The sequence below is a fragment of the Cetorhinus maximus genome, chromosome 29 (genome assembly GCF_964194155.1).
Source record: "Cetorhinus maximus chromosome 29, sCetMax3.hap1.1, whole genome shotgun sequence".
Lineage (NCBI taxonomy): Eukaryota > Metazoa > Chordata > Chondrichthyes > Lamniformes > Cetorhinidae > Cetorhinus > Cetorhinus maximus.
In genome coordinates, this window is record NC_135907.1 from 23,452,131 (window position 1) to 23,473,422 (window position 21,292).

The following is a 21,292-nucleotide window of genomic DNA, read 5'->3' on the forward strand; positions in this document are numbered from 1 at the left end:
CAGAAACTTTATAACTAGACTAGCCCCATAAACACTAACTACAATGGCAGGTCAGAGACTGGTTTTCCGTGACAAGTAAATCACCTCTGATTCCCCAAAGTCTTTCCACCATCTACAAGGCACAAGTCAGGAATATGATGGAATACTCTTCACTTGCCTGGATGAGTGCAGCTCCAACAACACTCGAGAAGTTTGATACCATCCAGGACAAAACAGCTCACTTGATCAGGACCCTATCCATCATCATAAACATTCACTGCTTCCACCACCAAAACACTCTGGCTGAAGAGTATCCCATCAACATACTCGATACATAACAGCAACTCATGAGGGTTTCTTTAGCAGCACCTTCCAAACCAGCGACCTCTGCCACCTATAAGGACAACAGTAGCAAGGGCATGGGAACACTACCACATTCAGACTTTTGAAATATATCAGCTGTTCCTTCATCAGTGGATCGAAATTCTGCAACTCCCTACCTAACAGCACCTTCACCACATGGACTGCAACCGTTCCAAGATGGCAGCTCACCGCCACCTTCTCAAGGTCAATTAGGAATGGTAATAAATGATAGCCTTGCCCCAAATGCCCATTTCCCCTTAATGAAGAAAAAAAGTCAACCATGGAGCATATTAAGTGGGAACAAAACACAGCGGAGCGGAGGAATGTACTGGTGTCTATTTTCAGAATGTATCATTTAGAAATTGTTTTCCAGAGGGCGTGGATGAATTTGAGTGCAATCACTGTTCTGAACACTCAATATTCCTGCTCTGCTCAGAATTATCATAGAATAAGTTTAGGTACAAGCTTAGCATAATTGGCAGAATACTGAAGTTCAAGGTAATTTAAAATATCAGCTAGCACTACAAAATCTAAATGTAATGTCCGGAAGGCTACTGGATGCTATTTTCTCAAACAATCTTTCCAGATGGCATGGCACATTAGATCAATGTTCTTGAACTGGAGAAATGGGTTCAAATCCAAGACAGACGGGATGAACTGTTCCATTTGGGAGAAGGATTCGAAGTAAAATAAAGCTGAGCAGTCTAATCCTGATCAAAATTGAAGAGAATTCATATTAGAAAATATTCTAAATCCAGGAACTCCATTCAGCAACCTTACAGTAAGGAGACAGAACAGAGAATAACAAACAGCCAATGGAAATGGTCTAATTATTTTGAAGGCTGTGCCCATCAGAGTGGAAGTGAGACCCTGTTGGCAAGGTTATCAAACAAGCTACTGTTCTACCACTGAGAAGGCTGCCTCACCTGTACCAAAAGGAAAAGAAATCCCCACCTCAAGTAAGCACAACTTCACAGAAAGGAAGGAGACAATAGAGAAACCAATTGATGCACCCATGCTCCTCTTTTCTGCATCTTTCAATAACCAGTAAAGACCTGGAAAGAGCGTCTATTCCCTCGTTCTTTCAGCAGGGCGACTATAAAAATATTTCAATATAATAAAAATGAGATATCGACATGAAATAAATGAAAACGTATTTACACCAATATACCTTAATTTCTTCATGCACTTATACTGTAATACTCAAGTTCATTATCTCATTCCGCCATCAGTAGATGACCCTCACCGTATACAACTCAAGATGCTCTCTTCAGGGCACATCTCAAGTTGTGAGGGAAAGAATCTATAATTGCACTTTAGATGTTTTTAGCAGTCCAAGTGGACCTGGTATGAAAATTACAGTTCACTGAAAACCTGTGACAACAGTGATTGGAGAAATTACTCAAAAATCAGAACTACAATTGTAAGCAGCCATTCCACTAAAACTGAACTGTCAGCACCAAGAAAATCCCAGCAACCCAGTCATTTTTTTCTTTAAACAAATAATGTTCTTGTCCAAGCCTGTAACAAGTTCCATGCTTTTGATCCTAACTCTTCAATAATGTGCCACCTGGTCACCATCAAAAGTACACCTTATGCCTTAGGATCTCATCTCGAGGGCTCTCAGGTTACAGATTAGAGTTCTGCCTCTCACATCAACAATTAACTGGCTGCAGGAAGCCAATTCTAATGCACTCACCAATGACCTCCAGGACCTCACCCATATAGAAATCTTTCTGACAAGAACCTCGGCCATTAGGATCAGCAAGATATTTGATCGTGGAAGGAGAGCATCATAGCCAAATTCAACTGTGGTCTCACCTGCTATCACACCCCATTCCAAAAAGGGGCAATGAATAAGTAAGAAAGAGCTTATTCCCTCATCTCTACACCAAAACACTGGAGTCAACCACCTCCACAGATGAGATCAGTTAACTTAGCATTTACAGGGCTGAAATCCAACATCAGGTAGTATATTCACCCAATGATGTCATTAAGGAGCTAAATGGCTAAGGGATTTGAGTTCCACTGTTATATAATCAAATAATGAACACCTGTTTCAATGCAGAGCAGAAATTTAACAAATAGAGTAGCCCATGCATTATAGAGGAAATTAAACTCTGCGGTGTGCTGACCATGAAAGAGAACCAGGGAAGGATCATCTCTGGGTTGAGGAATGTCATGTAGTTTTGATGTACGTTAGGCTATCACAAGATGCTGACACTCTTGGATCTGACTATAGCTCACAATATCCTAGCAATGAGGATGAGCAGAAAAGAATCATTTATGCTAGAAAAAACAAATTCCTTTCTGAAGAGAAACTGTATATTTTTCACCACAAACAATATAAAGGAATTGCTTTTTTTTGAAAAACGTGTCGATTTTAGCTGAAAAATGACCACTGCAATATTATGGAGGAATGCTTAATGGACTCATGACTTTCCTCAGTCTATTTTAATGGTGGCGTTAAGCTTAACATCTCAGTTAGGACAGTGAGTAGGGAACATCATTCTCACACTTTCACCAGTTAATATTATGAACATTGATTCTTGGCTATTTTTGCATCACAAATCTTATGGAATTTGAGTGAATGGACAGTGGTTTTGCATGTATTGTTATTCAATGTTTACATCAGAAAACATTGGGTAGATCATTATTCAGTTCAGGACATTTCTAAATAACTAAAGAGTGACTAAAGGAAACATATAAGGAGGCAGTGAAAATACACAAGAAATGCTTGTGGGAAAATGCAAATGTATTTGCCCTGAAAATTAAAAGAAATTCCAAGTGGATCACTGCAGTGATTCAGCACGTTAGGTAGCCTAGCCAAAAAATCTTGCAGGTCAGCCTTTGGCTAGATATCGCTCAGCTCAGAGGGAATGGTATCCTCTCCAGTCATGGATTACTTATCAAACTAATTTCTAAAACGCCCCACTGGCTGTATAATTTTATATAGTCTCAACAGTTCAATATTTATTATCTGCTATGGAATCTATTAAAATAATTCTAATAATGGGGAAAAAAGACTGCTTAAAGCCACACCAGCCTATTAATGAGGAGGAGACACTAGAAATGAAACACTCTGAGATCATGTGTGTACACAGAATTCGGGTGAAAATCAGTGCAAGCACTATTATACCTCATTCCATGCTGTCTCATGACCTATGCCAGTGACACCACTGAGATAGAGTAGTGCCTTACTGCCATTTCGGCTAAAATCAGCTAATTCAGCTTGGACCAGGGATCAAACCAGTGACCTCTGTGGCATGCTGCACTCACCATGATGATATGGTTGGTCATACCAATGGAGGGAAATAACAAGCTACAGCTTCACTCCATTCAGATTTTACTGCAGCTTTTGGAAGTAGGTGTGCTTTATACCTGTGTAAAATCCCTAGGGGTGTATGGACCACAGAACGTTTGACATGAAATATAAATGTACATTGTAAATATAGCCTGCAATGGCAAGTGTAGTGAGGCACCTCATATACTGTATTGAAAGAAACTGATTTGTATTATACTTTATGTAATGTCAAATTTGAATTTTTATGATGTACTTTTAAAAATTTCATGAATAAAGTAATTTTTTGGAAAAAAGTTGAACTTTATACTTGTCTCACATTAAAAACACATGGTTTAGAACTATACTATCCGTTCATTTCTCCTTTCAGGTGAATCTGTAAAAATGAAAGTTTATTCTAGATCTCAGCAGATTTTCCCTTGTCCCTTTCAGTAATCTGGCTTGCATGTGAAGAAGTCAGCCTCCGTGCAAAGTAATGAAGGACTCCCATAAAAACTGGGACTAAGGCTAGTTAATTGTGTAGACAAATTTGAGACATTCTGTTGCACCAGCAAAAACTTCTGCAGACTCCCTTAGACTGTTAGGCTACAGAGTGCACGGTAAAGGAAAGCAAGATATATATAGCAACCTGAACCCAGCTGTTCCAGTTACGAAAGTGCTGCAGCAATACAAATCAGAAGTTGAGACAAGATGACACTGCGCCTTAAGTAATATCCAAAATTAGATTCCTCTGAAAAGTCAAAATACAAAGTTTGCGCATATCGACTAGCATAAATCAACATACTATTCTCACCACCAACTTCCAACTAGTAGTTTGAGGTATAATCGTGAGGATTTTTCAGTAAAACAAAGATTTTTTTTCAAAAGGAATATATTGCTATAAAACCATTTTTCTGGCATCGGTCACAAACAAGAGTAGTCTCCAAACAGGATTCAAACCCTGAATGACAGTAAAATGGGCCAACACGACTGCAAAAATACAGCTCCATTAGTTACTGTGCGACCAACATTCTGCCACACCCCCACTGAAAGGAAAATCACCATCACTAAGATTTCAAACTAACAGTGGGTGTGTGAAATATTTCTAATGCATCCACTTGAGCTGCGAAAACAGCCAGCAGTACAACAGTATATTCTGCCCTTGAGCTGTGTTTAAACAAAAAATAGGTTGAAGTAGTAAAGGTTGTTGGTCTATTACTGACAGTGGTGGTGAAAGCAGGGGCAGGGGTGAATTAAGAGCCAGGCATATCACACATTATAGCTCATGTGATTTGCACATTTCTAGCTCAGTGTCAGGATTCAGGATTCCAACTTATAGAATAACCACTGTGCATCAACATAACCTCAAGGTCAGTTTTGAAAGAGCTTCCTCTTGGTTACATTTAGCTCATATCTAAACACAGAGGTACAATCAGGCAATTGGCAACAAACGAACAACACTACATAACTGAAGGTGCACGAGGAAAAGAAACCAAAGACAGTGATGTTACCTTGCCTTAAAAAAATGTATCAACTAATACCCATAAAGCAATAATCACACAGGGAATATTTTATACCAGCAGTTCTTCACGTATTATCTGGTAGCAGGACAAGAGTCGCAATGATGTTCGAATGTTGAGTTGATATTCCTTTCTACTCCTCCATTCCCCCTGCCATCCCACCAAAACAAATCTCTCAAAAGGTGCATGTTTTGCTGGGTTACAGTAACTCTGTTAGCTCTGGTGTCTAGTCATCCCTATTACAGGTATCACGGTCTCCTTGGCTTCACTGAAAACACACTGTAAAAGCAATCACTGAATAATGATCAGAAACATAACACTTAAGTTTCCCTGCTCCCCATGCAACCCCTACACCCCCTTTCCTCAACAACTTGTGTGTTTTGAATGTGTAGCGCTTGCCACTCTCACTTCAACTGGGTGAGCTAATCCAATACAGTGCAGAGATTAGACTCATTCCATCTGTATAATTTATAGGTTGCTCATTAAACAGAACTTGTATTTAGATGTATATAAATGCAATTATTGTCTTACAAGGTATTATGTAAAAACAAGCACTACGCAATCATTTCAGCTTCATGCATTTGTATTATAAAAAACACTTCTCCCACAAATCTAGTCAAATGCTTGGGATAAACGGTAGTATTTATTCAGTATCTAAATGGAACACCCTCAGACAATATCTACCATGACAGCTGTATCATTGTTGAACAAACTGAAAGTAGAGTTCACAGCAGTTTAGACTTAACTTTTGTTGTGCTAATTATCTCTGCGATTTATGTTAGAAACAATTGGTGGGCGACAGTAGCTACAATGAAAGTAACCATTCAAAGCTTCCCTTGCAGTTTATGACATCACCTGAATGCATTCAGTGTGATTATTTTGCTGCACATCGCTGCCACCTGCCATTGTTCTCTAGGCAAAGTGCATCTTTGTTGCTGGTTTCTGCAGTTTAAAAAAAATACCATTGTTTTTAATTTCCTTGATACTATCATGGAGTACACTACATCAAAAGCAAAAGGGATGCGAATCTACACCAAGTAAACCAGGATTTGAATAAAACCCTTAAAATTTTTAGCAAATGTTAAAGGGCAATGATCATCACATTCCTCGGATCTCCGTTAACGATCACTCTAGGACAGCTTACTTGCACATGAAATATAATCAACTGCTAGTTTGTGCTGAATCAGCTGATCTCAGTCAGCAAAGCAGTCAGAACACTGCAATACAGTACCCCAGGATTAAGGAGGGACAAAAAAAGAAAAACAGCCATTGTCCCCATTGCTGCTAGACTTTAGTAATTGCCTGCTGGAGCATGTGCCTACATGCTATTCAGGGCAGAAAAAAGAAACAGCCTTGGGTGTATTGCCCCCTTCCCATGGTTGAATAGCCTAATGTTCACCACTTTGTTTCAAACAAAGAACGGGCACTTGGGTGAGGAAGCAGAATACCATCAACACGTCTGAAATCATGCCACAGAAAGAAAGAGTATGCATTTATGTAGAATGTTTCATAACCACAGAAGCTCCTGAAGTACTTCTCCAAAGAAGTACCTTTAAGCACAGCCACCATTGCAGTGTGGGGAGACGCAGCAGCTAATCTTCACATAGCAAGGTCCTAAATTCAGCAATGAGATAAATGTCCAGACGCACTGATTTGGTAATGCTGAATGAGCGATACATGTTACAGGATGGGTTGGTGCAGTGGGCGGTAAAGTGGCAGATGGATTTTAACATAGAGAAGTGTGATGTCATACATTTAGGGAGGTCAAACAGTTACAGGGATTACACAATAAATGGGAATATACTAAGAGGGGTAGATGAAGTGAGAGATCTTGGCGTACAAGTACACAGGTCCCGGAAGGCAGCAGTTCAAGTAGACAAGGTTGTAAAGAAGGCATATGGAACGCTCTCCTTCATTGGCAGAGGTATAGAATATAAAATTAAGGATATAATGTTGGAATTGTATAAAACACTGGTGAGGCCACAACTGGAGTATTATGTGCAGTTCTGGTCACCAAATTACAGGAATGATGTAATAGCTCTGGAGAGAGTGCAGAGGAGGTTTACAAGAATGTTGCCAGGGTTAGAAGTGTAGCTACAAGGAGAGATTGGATAGGTTGGGGCTATTTTCCTTAGAACAAAGAAGGCTGAGAGGTGAATTGATTGAGGTGTACAAAATTATGAGGGGAATAGATAGAGTGGACAGGATAAAATTGTTTCCCTTGGTGAAGAATGCTAGAACCAGGGGACATAGATTCAAGATAAGTGGCAGAAGGTGTAGGGGGGACATAAGGAAGAACTTTTTTACGCAGAGGGTAGTGGGTGTCTGGAATTCGCTGCCCAAGTTGGTGGTAGAGGCAGAAACTCTAAACTCTTTTAATAAGTACCTGGATCTGCACCTTAAGTGCTGTAAGCTGCAGGGCAATGGGCCGGGTGCAGGAAGGTGGGATTAGAAAGGCCACCTGGGTGTCCTCGGGCTGGCATGGACAAGATGGTCTGAATGGCCTCCTTCTGTGCTGTAACTTTTCTATGGTTCTACGCAAAGTGTCATGCCATATCCCTTAATATTTTTGCATAACAAAAATCTGTCAATCTCAGATTTACAATCTAATTGACCTAGCATTAACTGTAATTTGTGGAAGAGTGTTCCAAACTTCTACCAGCCTGTGTGTGTAGGAGCGTTTCCTAATTTTGCTCCTGAAAATAGAAGTGTGCATCAGCTGCTATTCTGCCAATTCTGCTATTAAAAGGAAAATAAATAAACTGAACTTACATTTATATAGTGCCTTTCACAGCCACCAGAATCTCAAAGTGCTTTTTAAAAAAACTTGTTCAAGGGATGAGGGTGTTGCTGGCTAGACCAGCATGTATTGCCCATCCCTAATTGCCCGTGAGGTGGTGGTGGTGGTCAGCCACCTTCTTGGACCACTGCAGTCCATGTACTATAGAGACACCAACAGTGCTGTTAGGGAGTTCCAAGATTTTGACCCAGTAAGAGTGAAGGAAGAGTGATAGAGTTCCAAGTCAAGGTGGTGTGCGGCTTGGAGGGAAACGCTCGCATGCATCTGCTTCCTTGTCCTTCGAGGTGTTAAAACTCGCAGATTTGCAAGGTGCTGTTACCACAATGCATCTTGTAGATGGTACACACTACTGCCACTGTGCATCGGTGGTGGGGGAAGTGAATGTTTAAGATGGTGAACGGGGTGTCAATCAAGCAGGCTGCTTGTCATGGATGGCGTAAAGCTTCTTGAATGTTGTCGGGGCTGCACTCATCCAGGCAAGTGGAGAGTATTCCATCACACTCCTGACTTGTGCCTTGTAGATGGTGGACAGGCTTTGGGGAGTCAGGAGGCGAATTACTCTCTGCAGAATTCCCAGCATCTAACCTGCTCTTGTAGCTACAGCATTTATATGGCTAGTCCAGTTCAGTTTCTGGTCAATGATAATCCACAAGATGTTGATAGTGGGGTATCCAGCAATGGTAATGCCACTGAATGCCAATTGGAGATGGTTAGATTCTCTCTAGTTAGAAATGGTCATTGCCAGGCACTTGTGTGGCTCAAATGTTACCTGTCACTTATCAGCCCAAGCCTGATGATGTCCAGATCTTGCTGCAAATGAACAAGGACTGCTTCAGTATTTGAGGAGCTGCAAATGGTGCTAAACACTGTGCAATCATCAGTGAACATCCTCCTTATGATGGAGGGAAGGTGTTTGATGAAGCAGCTGAAAATGGTTGGGACCTAGGACACTACCCTGAGCAATTCCTGCAACAATGTTCTGGGACTGAGATGATTGACCTCCAACAACCACAACCAACTTCCTGTGTGCTAGGTATGACTTCAATCAATGGAGAGTTTTCCCCGATTTCCATTCACTTCAATTTTGCTAGAGCTCCTAGATGCCATGCTCAGTCAAATGCGGCCTTTTGTCAAGGGTAGCCACTCTCATTTTACCTGTGGAGTTCAGCTCTTTTATATATTTATATATGTTTGGACCAAGGCTGCAATGAAGTCAAGCTGAATGGCCCTGGCAGGACCCAAACTGAGCAGGTTATTGCTGAGTAAGTGTCACTTGATAGTGTCGATGATGACACCTTCCATCACTTTGCTGATGATTCAGAGTAGACTGATGATTGGGGTAATTGGCTGGCTTGGATTTGCTCTGCTTTTTGTGGACAGGACATAACTGGGCAATTTCCCACATTGCCAGGTAGGCACTAGTGTTGTAGCTGTACTGAAACAACTTGGCTTGGGGCGTGGCTAGTTATGGAGCACCAATCTTCAGCACTATTGCCAGAATGTTGTCAGGGCCCATAGCCTTTGCAGTATCCAATGCCTTCAGCCATTTCTTGGAGTGAATCAAATTGGCTGAAGATTTGCATCTATGAAGCTGGGGACCTAAGGAGGAGGCAGAGATGGACCACCCACTCGGTACTTCTGACTGATGAAGATGGTTGCAAATGCCTCAGCCTTATCTTTTGCACTGATGTGCTGGGCTCCCGCATCTTTGAGGGTGAGGATATTTCTGGAGCCTCCTCCTCCAATTAATTGTCCACCACAATTCGCAACTGGATGCGGCAGGACTGCAGAGCATAAGTCTGATACTTCCTGTAATGTGGTGACCACAGTTGTATACATTACTCCAGCTGTGCCCTAACTAACTGATACTTAACCCCTGAAATCTCCTTCGACCGCGCCTTTCAAACCAGCGACTTCTACCATCTAGAAGGACAAGGGCAGCAGATAGATGGGAACACCACCACCTGCAAGTTCCCCTCCAAGTCACTCACCATCCTGACTTGGAAATATATCGGCCGTTCCTTCACTGTCGCTGGGTCAAAATCCTGGAACTCCCTTCCTAACAGCACTGTGGATGTACCTACGCCACATGGGCTGCAGCGGTTCAAGAAAGCAGCTCACCACCACCTTCTCAAGGGCAACTAGGGATAGGCAATAAATGCAAAGCCCACATCCCGTGAATGAATTTTTAAAAAGTAGGTGGCATGCAACAAGAGGTTTCCTTGCCAGTGTTTGACCACGAGGCTTCATGGGGTCTGGAGTCAATGTTGAGGGCTCCCAAGGCAACACCCTCCAGACTATGTACCACTGTGCTGTCACCTCTGCCAATGGGACAGGACATACCCAGGGATGGTGATGGTGGCATCTGGAACATAGTCATTCTTACCAAATCATACCTTACAGCCAATGACAGGCTGTTGCTTGACTAGTCTGTGGGACAACCATTGTCATTTCCAGTGCCTACGCCAATGTCAGGTGGTCTGTCCGGTTTCATTCCTTTTAGGCTTCATAGTGGTTTGATACAACCGAGTGGATTAGGCCATTTCAGAGGGCATTTAAGAGTCAGACACACTGCTGTGGGTCTGGGATCACATGTAGGACAGCATATCTCATTAGTGATTAACAACAATCGATTATGGTTTCATGGCACGTTTCTGAGACTAGCTTTTAATTCCAGATTTATTATTTGAATTTAAATTCCACCAGCTGCCGTAGTGGGATTTGAACTCCTGTCCCCAGAGCAGAATCCTGGGCCTCTGGATTACTAGTCTTGTGGAATAACCACTACGTCACCGCCTCCCCTCCTCAGCCAATGAAGTACTTTTGTAAGCACAGTAACTGTTGTAATCTAGGAAACATGACAGCCAATTTGCGTACAGCCAATTCCCACAAACAGCAATCTGATAATCACCCGATAAACTTAAGGGATAAATACTGGCCAGGACATCAGGGGATAACTTGCCTCTTCTTTGAAATAGTACATGAGATCTTTTACATCCACCCAAGTAGGGAGACAGGATCTCAGCATTTCCTCAGTACAGCAATGAACATCAGCATAGATTTTTCGGTTCAAGCCCTTGAGTGGGACTTGAATCCTGAACCTTGTGACTCAGGCGAGTGCTACCAACTGAGTCACAACTGACACTCAAAAGCGATAACTACAATCAAATCCCTGCTAATGAAAACTAAATAAACATTTATCATAATAAAGTGATCTGATGTAAAAGATTTTGTTCTTAAATTCCCATCGACAAAGGATGCTCGAGTAAAGCAAGATTCACTTGTGGTTGAAAATCAAAAAGTCTAACAGCTCTGCAATGGAAGCTCAAGAACACAAAGCTTTTAACAAAGCAATGCAATGCAGCCACAATCCTCGCAGCGTTAGCACATTACTAAAGAGCAGCAGAGTGGAGACAAAACCCAGACCTATAAATGCAGATTACAGCCGCTGGTTTAATTAAGTACAGGAAACTGGGTCTGGACTCCAGGTCTAGGCATAAACAATGGGGCCGACCTTCACTACAGGTATCGGCTAAGCGAGTGACACACAAAAGTCATTCCCTTGAAACAAGATCCAAAATCCTTTCCAAGACCCTCTTAAGCAAAAGTTACCCAGTCAAGTCTTAAATAAAACAATTCAGGGCCCAAATGAAGAGAGGCTCCCAGGGGCTGTAGCAGTTACAGCTGAACTCCACAGTGGAGCCCGACTCAAATTTTAACCAACAACATGTACTGCTGGGGTAAAAACAGACATCTTTCTGGCCATTGCTTATGCGCAGCAGCCACATCCTGGAACACTTGACACTAAGACATTTCCTGCTAATGTTGAAACAATTACAGCTATGACACGTAGAGATAAAACTAAAAAGAAAAGACTCCAATGGTGGGACGTAGTAATTTCTTTCTTCCATTTATCATACAGCAGACTTCACCCAGCAAGTACAACAGACTAGATTATGGTACTGAACTAGCAACTAGTGATCATGGATTTCACTCCCAATTGTGAAACAGGGTTTAGTAACTCTGATATTTTGTGGACAAGCAGTAGAAAAAAAACACCAAACTACTGTGAAACCCAGCTGGTTTATCAGTTAGTAGCACACTTGCTTCAGAATAACAGGGTTATGGATTCAAGCCCCATTTCAGGGCTTGAGCTCAAAAATCAAGGCTGACACTCCACTGCAGTACTCTAGGAGCATCACACTGTCGGAGGTGTCGTTTTTCAGAGATGTTAACCAAGGCCTTACCTGCCTGCTCAGGTGGGTGCAATAGATCCCACAGTATTATTTCAAAGAGGAGCAGGGGAGCGATCTCCAGTATCTTGGCCAATACTTATCCCTCAATCAATATTACAAGAAACTGATCATCGGTCACAATCACATTACTGTTTGTGGGAGCTTGCTGTGCAAATTAGCTGCCACATTTCTTACACTACAACAGTGGCAACACTTCAGAAGTACTTCATTGGCTATAAAGTGCTTTGAGACATCCAGTGGTCATGAAGCGCATTATATAAATGCGAGGCTTTCTTTATCAATCAAAAAGAGAAGCTGCTACTTCTATGCGGACTGGTCCTACCAATGACTAGTCACACACTACCTTACTCATTCTTAATGCCCTCACAGCAACAAATATCAGAGCAAATAAAAACAGACCCGTCTCATCTGGTGATTGCTACAACCCATAACAGGTCTGCTATGTGTTTGTTCTGAAAGATTAAACTGACCCAGTCCACCTGAATCCAGGCAGAAGTCCACAAACGATAGGCACACAGGACCAAATCTACCCCTGAGAGAATCACAGGTACAATCCTCAATAGGGTAGTGCCATGCATACTGATGGGTGTGTGTGGCTGATCCAGGGCAACTGTGACTTTGTCCCAATTTCATGAAATTCCACTTCTGTAATATTAGCAATGAACCCAAACTTCAACTGAAAAGGCCAAATCAGTTCAATTTTCCTCAAAACTCACCGGTGCAGTAGAAACAGGAAATGGTAGTTAATGCACAGTGCAAACACAATACTTTAACTTTGCATTGTTCAAACAGAATGACAGCCCTGCCTAAAACTGCAGCTCTTGTTTTTCTACTTCTGCTCAGGATTGTCTCTTTCCATTCCCTCCCATATGCTTTGTACTGTGCATCTCATTCTGTAACTCGTACTCTTTTGTTTTTCCACAAATGTTAAAATTATTTTTCTCTAGGAAGCCATTTACAAAACCCTTCCATTTTTCCAGGTAAACAAAGCAGCAGCACTGAGCCATCTGGATGGTTAGGAATAAACCTGCATGTAGCCAGTCTCAGACTGATGCACCCACAACCAAGTCAGCCTACACTGCTTCTTTATAATGTACTTCCACTTAGCAGCCATCCAACTTATTCCCCTCTCCCTCTAAGCAGTGTACCTGGATACTTGCCAAATTCCAGTTTCACCCTTATCCTTTGCATTGCGAACCTATTCTCTCTGCATGAAGTCAGCTCTTCATTTTACCCACCTTCTTTTAATGATATCGCTGCAAGGCACTGCTGCACAATCTCTCTCACCCACTCAGATGAGCAAACGGCCAAATCAGCCAAGGTTCAGTCTAAAATGGCAGGGAGCAGATATGGCCAATCAGGGAGACACAAAAATGCTGCGTCAGCTCAAAATAGGAGGAGGACAGAGTTAGAAAACACAAAGCCAAGCAGCTACATTGTGGTAAGTGGCAGAGATATATGCATTTCAAATGCTTGCTTAGTGACCCATTTAAAACAATTTCAGGCATGCAAAAGCTGTACAGTAGGTACATGGCAGTCTAGATAAATTCCAGGGTTTTAATAATATCCATCATTCGTAACACTGAGACAGGCATACCATCAATTTGAGCTTTTTTTTTAAAACGCCAATTGCACCCCTCCCCTCACAAGGTGCTGTATCTCAGGGTACTGCCTCTCACTGAGCTACAGTTGCATAGGCACCAGCCAAGCTCTGCTACCTTAGTCACGCTGCTGTCCTTCACCTGCAAACCTAGCTGGGGAGTAGCAGCAGCCTAAGTGTGGAGGAAATCAAAGCCAACTTCAAATCCTGTCCTCACCCAGCTTGTATGCTTAGAGCTGGAGCCACTTGGTTCTAGGGCAGGAGCCTTAGCTGATTTCTACCCCCGCCACCCCCTTTCTTCCCAGCCAATTGGAGTTTCCTAAGCTCAGATCTCAAACAGAATTCTCACCCAATCAGAATTCCTAAAGAGTTTGCAATCGTTAGCAATAACCTCCCTGACATAAAAAATAAAAATATAAACTTTCCAAAATATCTGTGTCTGCTTCCCATTTCAATATGATCCTTTTCATCTATTTCATGTCTCCCCTGCCTCTACAGGTTCTCTCTTTTCACGAGCAGCACACCCCTTCTGGTTTTCCAGCTCCTAAAACATCTGCAACACTGATTTTTTGTAAAAATATTACAGCCAGGAAGCACATCATGAGAGAAAATGCAAAGCAATCCCATTCTCAAAGAAACAGGTAGCAATTAGAAAATGCCTATCCTCAAGTGAGGGAAAGGGGAGGAAAAAGAAATATCAGACTTTAATGCCGTTTCCTTTTAAAATCATATGGGCTTAAATGAGTGTAAACTGTGTCTGAATCAAACTCTGCTACCAAGTTTAAGTAGGTCTCATACTGTTTATACGATAGAATCAAATCAAAATATCTCAGCAATGATGTTTGGAGCTTATTTGGTTACTGACTATATGCCCCAATGTTAAACTGTGCAATATCCTGGTCATCCTCAGCACCTCTTCACAGCATGTATTTAAATAGGTGCCAGTGATTCTATCTCCATATTCCACCTGTCTCAGAGAACAAGCAGCAGACAGAACTGTCGGTCCATGAAAGAAATTTTGCCCGTTTCAGCTGGGCAGACACAGCAATTTCCCTGCTTCTAATTCCTTCAATTTCAGGATCTGCTGAATAATTCAACTGGAATCAATTACAAATTAAATGCTCAGCTAATGTACTTTTTCTTTTGAAGTATTACTGAGAAATCACAAATGTTGGAAACAGTAATGAGAAAATGAGGTTGCAGACACAAGGCTTGGGTTTTTAAAAAAGTCCACAGTAGATTGCAGGAGGAAAGCAAAGAAGGGAAGGAGTGCCACAGTTTAGAGATGGTAAGAGTGAGAATGTGATCCAGTATGATATGTCTTGATTTCAATATTGTGAGGACTGAGGGAAAAAAAAGCACTCAGTACAGCACATTAGGAAGTCCAAGAGGGGCAAGTTTAAAAAAAAAAATCACTGATAAAAAGAGCAGGGTGGTCAATGGCAAATCGAAGTCTATGCCAAGACTGAGAATATCTTAAATCAGGGCTATGTTCCTGCTGAGTTTTTCCAGGTATTTTTACTTTTGTTTCTATGGTAAATAGCTGTGTGTTACAAGCTGACTTTTCAGCAAGACAGACATATCCAAGGTTCTTCTGTGCTGTTGCTATTTACACCAAATGGCATCTCAACTCTAGAACACAACCCCTAACTGTTCAGTCATCTACTTCTCTGCTATATTTAATTTATAATACAAAATTATATGTGCTTGAAAGATTACCACAAAATAAGGAAAACTTTGCAATAAACAAATATACTGTTATGCTGGCACACCATAGTGCCACATGGAATCCAAGTGTACATGAAACCAATTAAAACAATGCCACTTTTATAACCATCCTCCCTCATAAGATATTAGAAAGCGATTAGGGATTACTTGTTTGTTGGCCAGTAATCAGTTTTATCATAAAGGCTATTACAATAAAAACTCACTCTCACAATTGTAGTTCCAATGTGTCTGTTCGTTTACAACAGTCAAGGAGCAATAATTTAAGGTATAAAGTTTATGTTTTTGGACCCCAAACTAAGGATTATTATTTTTGGTAACTGAGCACCCCTGAGTGAGATTAAATTAGGGTAGTCAGTAATGGCAGGATACCGTGCTAGAAAACTATTTTAGTTTGAAGTTGCTTACTCAGCAGGACTCTGATTTACCCTGAAGAGCATGTAGTCCAAAAGTAAATGCACTGTAACCAAGGTGGGCAAGAGCTGAGCCAAAGGAGACAAGCAGGGACTACAAATAAAGGCAGATGATAATTTATTTACACAGGGAGTTATGATAATCTAGAATATGCTGTCTGAAAGGGCGGTGGAAGCAGATTCAATAGTAACATGCAAAAGATAATTGGATAAATACTTGGCAGGGTAAACATTTCAGGGCTATTGGAAATGAGCGGGGGATTGGAACTAATTTGATAGCTGTTTCAAAGAGCTGGCACAAGCACGATGAGCCAAATGGCCTCCTTCTGTATTACATGATTCTATGAAGAGGCAGAGATAGGGAGCAGCTGTTCCCCTTTGTTGAATGGTCAGTCACGAGGGGACATAAATTCAAGGTGACGGGCAGGAGGTTTAGGGGGGATGTGAGGAAAAACTTTTTTACCCAGAGGGTGGTGACTGTCTGGAATGCGCTGCCTGGGAGGGTGGAGGAGGTGGGTTGCCCCACATCCTTTAAAAAGTACCTGGATGAGCACTTGGCACATCATAACATTCAAGGCTATGGGCCAAGTGCTGGTAAATGGGACTAGGTAGGTAGGTCAGGTGTTTCTCACAGTCGGTATAGGCTCGATGGGCCGAAGGGCCTCTTCTGCTCTGTGTGATTCTGTGATAATCGTAAAAGCCGCAAAGGTTCACTCAACGGTTCAGTGAGTAAATGCTGGTGTCATTTCAGCTTTGATCACTGACCTTAGCTAGGGCTCAAGCCAGTCTTAGTATCACCTGGCAAGGGGTGACTAAAGAAATAAATTACGACTTCTGCTGCTATTCACTCAGTTGTAGTGAAGTGCACATCTCTGGACTTCAGGAGTGCAGGTCAAGGCTCAACTGTGATGCCCCCAAGGTATAATGAACCATCAGTGTTCTGCCTTGGCTCTCACTTACAGGATGACGACCTCAGATAAGTATAATAAACACACCTAGAATCAAGTCACTACCTTAAAGAGAGTAAACTTTGTAGGTGGGCAATTGCTAATGTGCAACCCAGTCAAGTTACTGCAGTTTTCTGTCTATCAGCTGTGTCAAAATAGAATGTACATGGTCCTAACACAAAGCTACTGAAATATTTACCAATATGGGTGGTAAGGGTATCTGTATCTAGAAAGCTGAACGATGGAGGTTGGCTGGGCAACTGCAGGTCATTTGGCTAGGTCTGCACAAGCTGCAAGCCACATGACGAAACTGCGGCCACTTGGCACCAAGGGAGCAATGTATAATTATAAGCTTTATTATAAGCTTTTCTAACTGTAATTTTGTGCATTGATTGATAGAATATTAGATTTCCAAATCAATCATTTGGCACATCCATACACAATTCTTTTTCAGATCATGGATATCTATGATGATATTATATATCATATTAAAATAATTTGAAAGCTCCCTGCTCATCTACACAGGGATGGCCAACTGAGGGAAGGCTCATATTCTTCTTTTCCACCCAGGTGGAGTGCAACATACACAGTACAGATCATTATTCTTTGCTGTCATTCTTCCCAAGCTCCTTAATTCCAATGTTTCACTTCCATCTTTTATAACCTTACAGCTTCTCTGCATGAAGCTGCTCAGCTCTGCAAGTTTCAGCGTAGTTTTATGCTGTGGGCTCACACCCACAAGGAACTGGGTCAAGACATCCAATCTACATTTAACATACCACACCTATACATGTATAGGTTCTGAAAATCTGCATAGAAAAAAAGCACTAGCCTGTTATTAATTTCTGCCATGATCACACAAAACTGATGAGTGTTTTCATACAGAAGTATTGTTTTGCTTAAGGCAATTTCAACCTCCAGATTTCAACTGCTCACTCAGAACCACCAGCTCTGAATACCTTACAGATGTGCAGCTGTATAAAGCACTAAACAGATCAGAGGCCAATCACCCCCCTGTCTGGCCTTTCAGCTTCACTGAACTGCTTCTCAACAGAGCAAATTTTCTTCAGATCGAAAGGCAGCTTAGTCTATGCCAAGATCAGATCACAATGGGACCAAATAATACCAAGCGCATTTTTGTAGCGTGAAGCTGATCGTACAAGTTCCTTTTCCCATCCCCTCAATCTTGGGAATGGAGTGCTCTCCCGGCTTCTCACTTACTGTCCTTGCATTCATATGAAACAGTGGCATCAGTGAGGATCAGGTAGTACAATGTCATGTAACTTGTAGCACAGAGTGCAGATTCAGCTTAGAGAATGCCAACAGACAGATGAAAATTGCGACTGGTGCCCAATAGCCACGTCAAGGTTGATGCCCACTCCTAAAGGATAAATCAGCTTCCACATGCTGTGATTCAGAGATTGGGTTTGAGGTACGAATCTTTGGGGGTCAATGCTTCCTTGAAAATGGCCAAAAACAAGCAGGTGCAGTATGGGTCTCAATCAGGGTTCATGCATACAAGTCCTTGATTTTGTTACCAGGAATAAGCAACCTACAACTGCAAATTCAAAACTTCACGCATGCCACAAACAATCTGTTTTGAAAATAAAATTACTGCAGCCCTGTAAAAAGTCGAGTACATAACCATGACTTGGATCTAACATTTTCAGTACACATCATTTCACTTCATCACGTCCATCCCTTACCAAAAAAAATCTAGATCTATCCCACACAGGATTCCACTTGAAAAAGATGGACACATTACATAGTATTCCATTTTTATGTGTTTTATATACAGCCTACTGATACTATCAACAAAGCTGAGCATTTGTGAACAAACTCTTTCACTCTTGGTGCCTTGCACTAGGTTTTGATCGTTTATTCTGGGATAATCAAAAAAGCCTGAAATTAATTCCCCCACCCCAACCTTTGATTTCTTATAGAATGGCGGCAATGCTAAACTATTCTCAAATAACTTTAAAAAAAGACACAGAAAATACATATTCTGCCAAATTCTATGTGACAGGATAATGAACATTGATCGACCAGCCAATAATTGTAAAGCAGAAGCCCTGCAATGGGGAGACATTTCCTCCTGCTATCATCCCCACACCCCCCCCTCCGCAATCCTGCTCTCCTCCCTCTAGAGATCATTTTCTACATTATTGCAACCATTCCTGAACAACTGCTGCCTGAAGAGACGAAAAGGCAGGCAGATTAGAGTGCCTCGTAGACCCACATACTTGAACCTATGACCTTTCAATTCCAAGACAACTGCTTTTATCCATCAGACCACTTGCAGCATTAACCATCCCCCCCCCCCCCACACCGCCCCAAACCCACCACTCGGCCTCCGACGGTAAGTAAAGCAGCAGAACATACGACAGCCGAAAATAAGATATCATACTTTGTGCCAGGACCTAGAAAACTGTGAGCGCACACATTTTAGAGGCACTCTTATGGTGCAGCAGTTACAGCAAGATAAACCCATTGTGAACTTAATGATTTGCACGAAGAATTAAGAGTCTGCCAACCGTGCTCACAACTATGGATTTCAGGGTTAGCTGGGCAGCCGGTGAAACAGGCTAGCAGTTCCTGGACCCAGTAGCTGGCTAATCAGTTGTAACAAAAAAAAAATTCTAAAAATTGTAGCTGGTTGCTCTACTCAAACAAAAAATGCAAATACAATATTATAAAACATAACAGATTTAAAATTAAAAACATTCTAGCTATTAGCAGCTATGCACCGCTGATTTCCAACAAGCCCCTTGTAATTACAATCAGCCAGGCTTCCCCGCAGTGCTATAAATAAGTTTAACCAGTTACTCGGCAGTTTACATACGAATGCCAATTGGTTAGAAATCGCCTTTACCCGTCAAAGAAAAAACCTCTCTCCGTAGCCAAACGACGGTTGCAAGGACAATCCTCCCTCTGCTGTCTCACCATTTAATTCAAGAAGTGATAAACCGCACAAGGGAGCAAACTGCTTCGAAAAAAACTTGGGTGTTCACTGATCTGTCACACAAGACTTAATCGCAATGAAAATGCATCAGTGGCTGCTAATTTGCAGCACGGCTGCATTTCGCTAAATCTTCAATCTTGTTGACTTTTGCAAAGGAATAGCATCTTTAAAGTTTAAAGCCACCATCTTTTCTCCCCTCCCACCCGTTTGCATAAAATGGCTGTGGCCTTTTTAAGCCAGGTTCCAGGTTCCAACCCCATAGCTGTTTGCAGCCAGACAGTCTAAACAGTGTTCTTGGAAAATTTTTTTGTAAAAAAAACACCCAGTCAACAGAAACAGGAATCAACCACAAACCTCATAAAGTGCAGCAGTGCAAGGATCCAGCAAGTTGAGGCATTCGAGGCAAAAACAAAAGGAGAAAATTAAAGCAAAAAAATCTGATTCTTTTTCTTTTTTTAAAAAACAAACGTTCAAAAGCCAGTTGAGACTGTGGCGGCCATTTTGGCAGGAACTTAGGAGCCAGCTTCTGTGGGAAGCTTTTATTTGTGACCTTCAGAGAGAGGCTGTCATGTGATCTATTGTCCCATCAATCAAAGAGGAGGAGGAGGAGGCTTAGCTCCACCTTCCCTGAGAGTAGAGGCACTCCAATTGGTAGGCTGCATGTTCTAACATGCAGTAGGACTCTGTAAGGTTAATCCCTCTGCGTACAGCACCAGCACTCTGCAACTTAGCAACGCTGTTAACTCTTACACTGCCTTGCTGCAAAGTTATCTTTTCCACTTGACATCTGGATGAGCAGCACCATTCTCTGTTCCTTTCAGCCTGCAGTACCCACAGACACCAACGTGAACTTTCCCCATTGTGTGGTCACTGCAAGATATGAATTACCAGTATCAGCAATTTTATTGTTCTGGTCACAATAATCTGCTGTTCATCCAGGAGTTTCCTGGGGGCTCTAGTGTTGGAGCCCCTTCCCCCAGCATTCTAGAATGGGAGGAAAAGCCTCATTTGCAAATCTCTAAAGGCCTGCTTTTCCTTCCTTAGGTGTAATCTGGATGTTGCTCCCAAAACTGGACCCATTTTGCTGAGGTCAAGTTACACCCCATTAATCTCATTAAAATACGAACAAGCTCAAAATGGGCACAAGTCTCCCTAAACAATGCCGAGCCCAAATCTGTATATTTCTTCTTTCACGTCGTAGCATTAAAAGTTTAATCTCATTTAACTATTATTCATGTATTCACATGTATTCATTATTCACAGTATTTTTGTTACCTGGCAGCCTTCAGTTTCATGAGACAAATGGTTTGCACCTTACTGGTCAACCCTGTGTTAGACATTATTTGGTGTGGTGGCTCAGAACCACACTCGAGCGTGTCTCTGCTGCACTTGCTGCAGGTAAAGGTAGTGGCCCGAGGTGGTGTAGGATTCGCTGGCCTCAGTTTCT

General features: G+C 41.9%; 1 protein-coding gene across 9 annotated transcripts in view; it reads right to left on the reverse strand.

Moving 5' to 3' along the window:
- The window catches only part of tnrc6ba (trinucleotide repeat containing adaptor 6Ba), a 149,218-nt gene that overhangs the window by 67,102 nt on the left and 60,824 nt on the right, over window positions 1-21,292 (reverse strand). The window contains exon 1 of one of the 9 annotated variants that reach the window (XM_078531797.1): window positions 20,200-20,376. The exons of the other annotated variants lie outside the window; for them this stretch is intronic. Coding sequence (XP_078387923.1) covers window positions 20,200-20,204 — 5 coding nt within the window. The 5' untranslated portion in view covers window positions 20,205-20,376. Of the gene's footprint in view, window positions 1-20,199; window positions 20,377-21,292 lie in introns of those variants that run through there. 9 annotated transcript variants of the gene reach the window in all.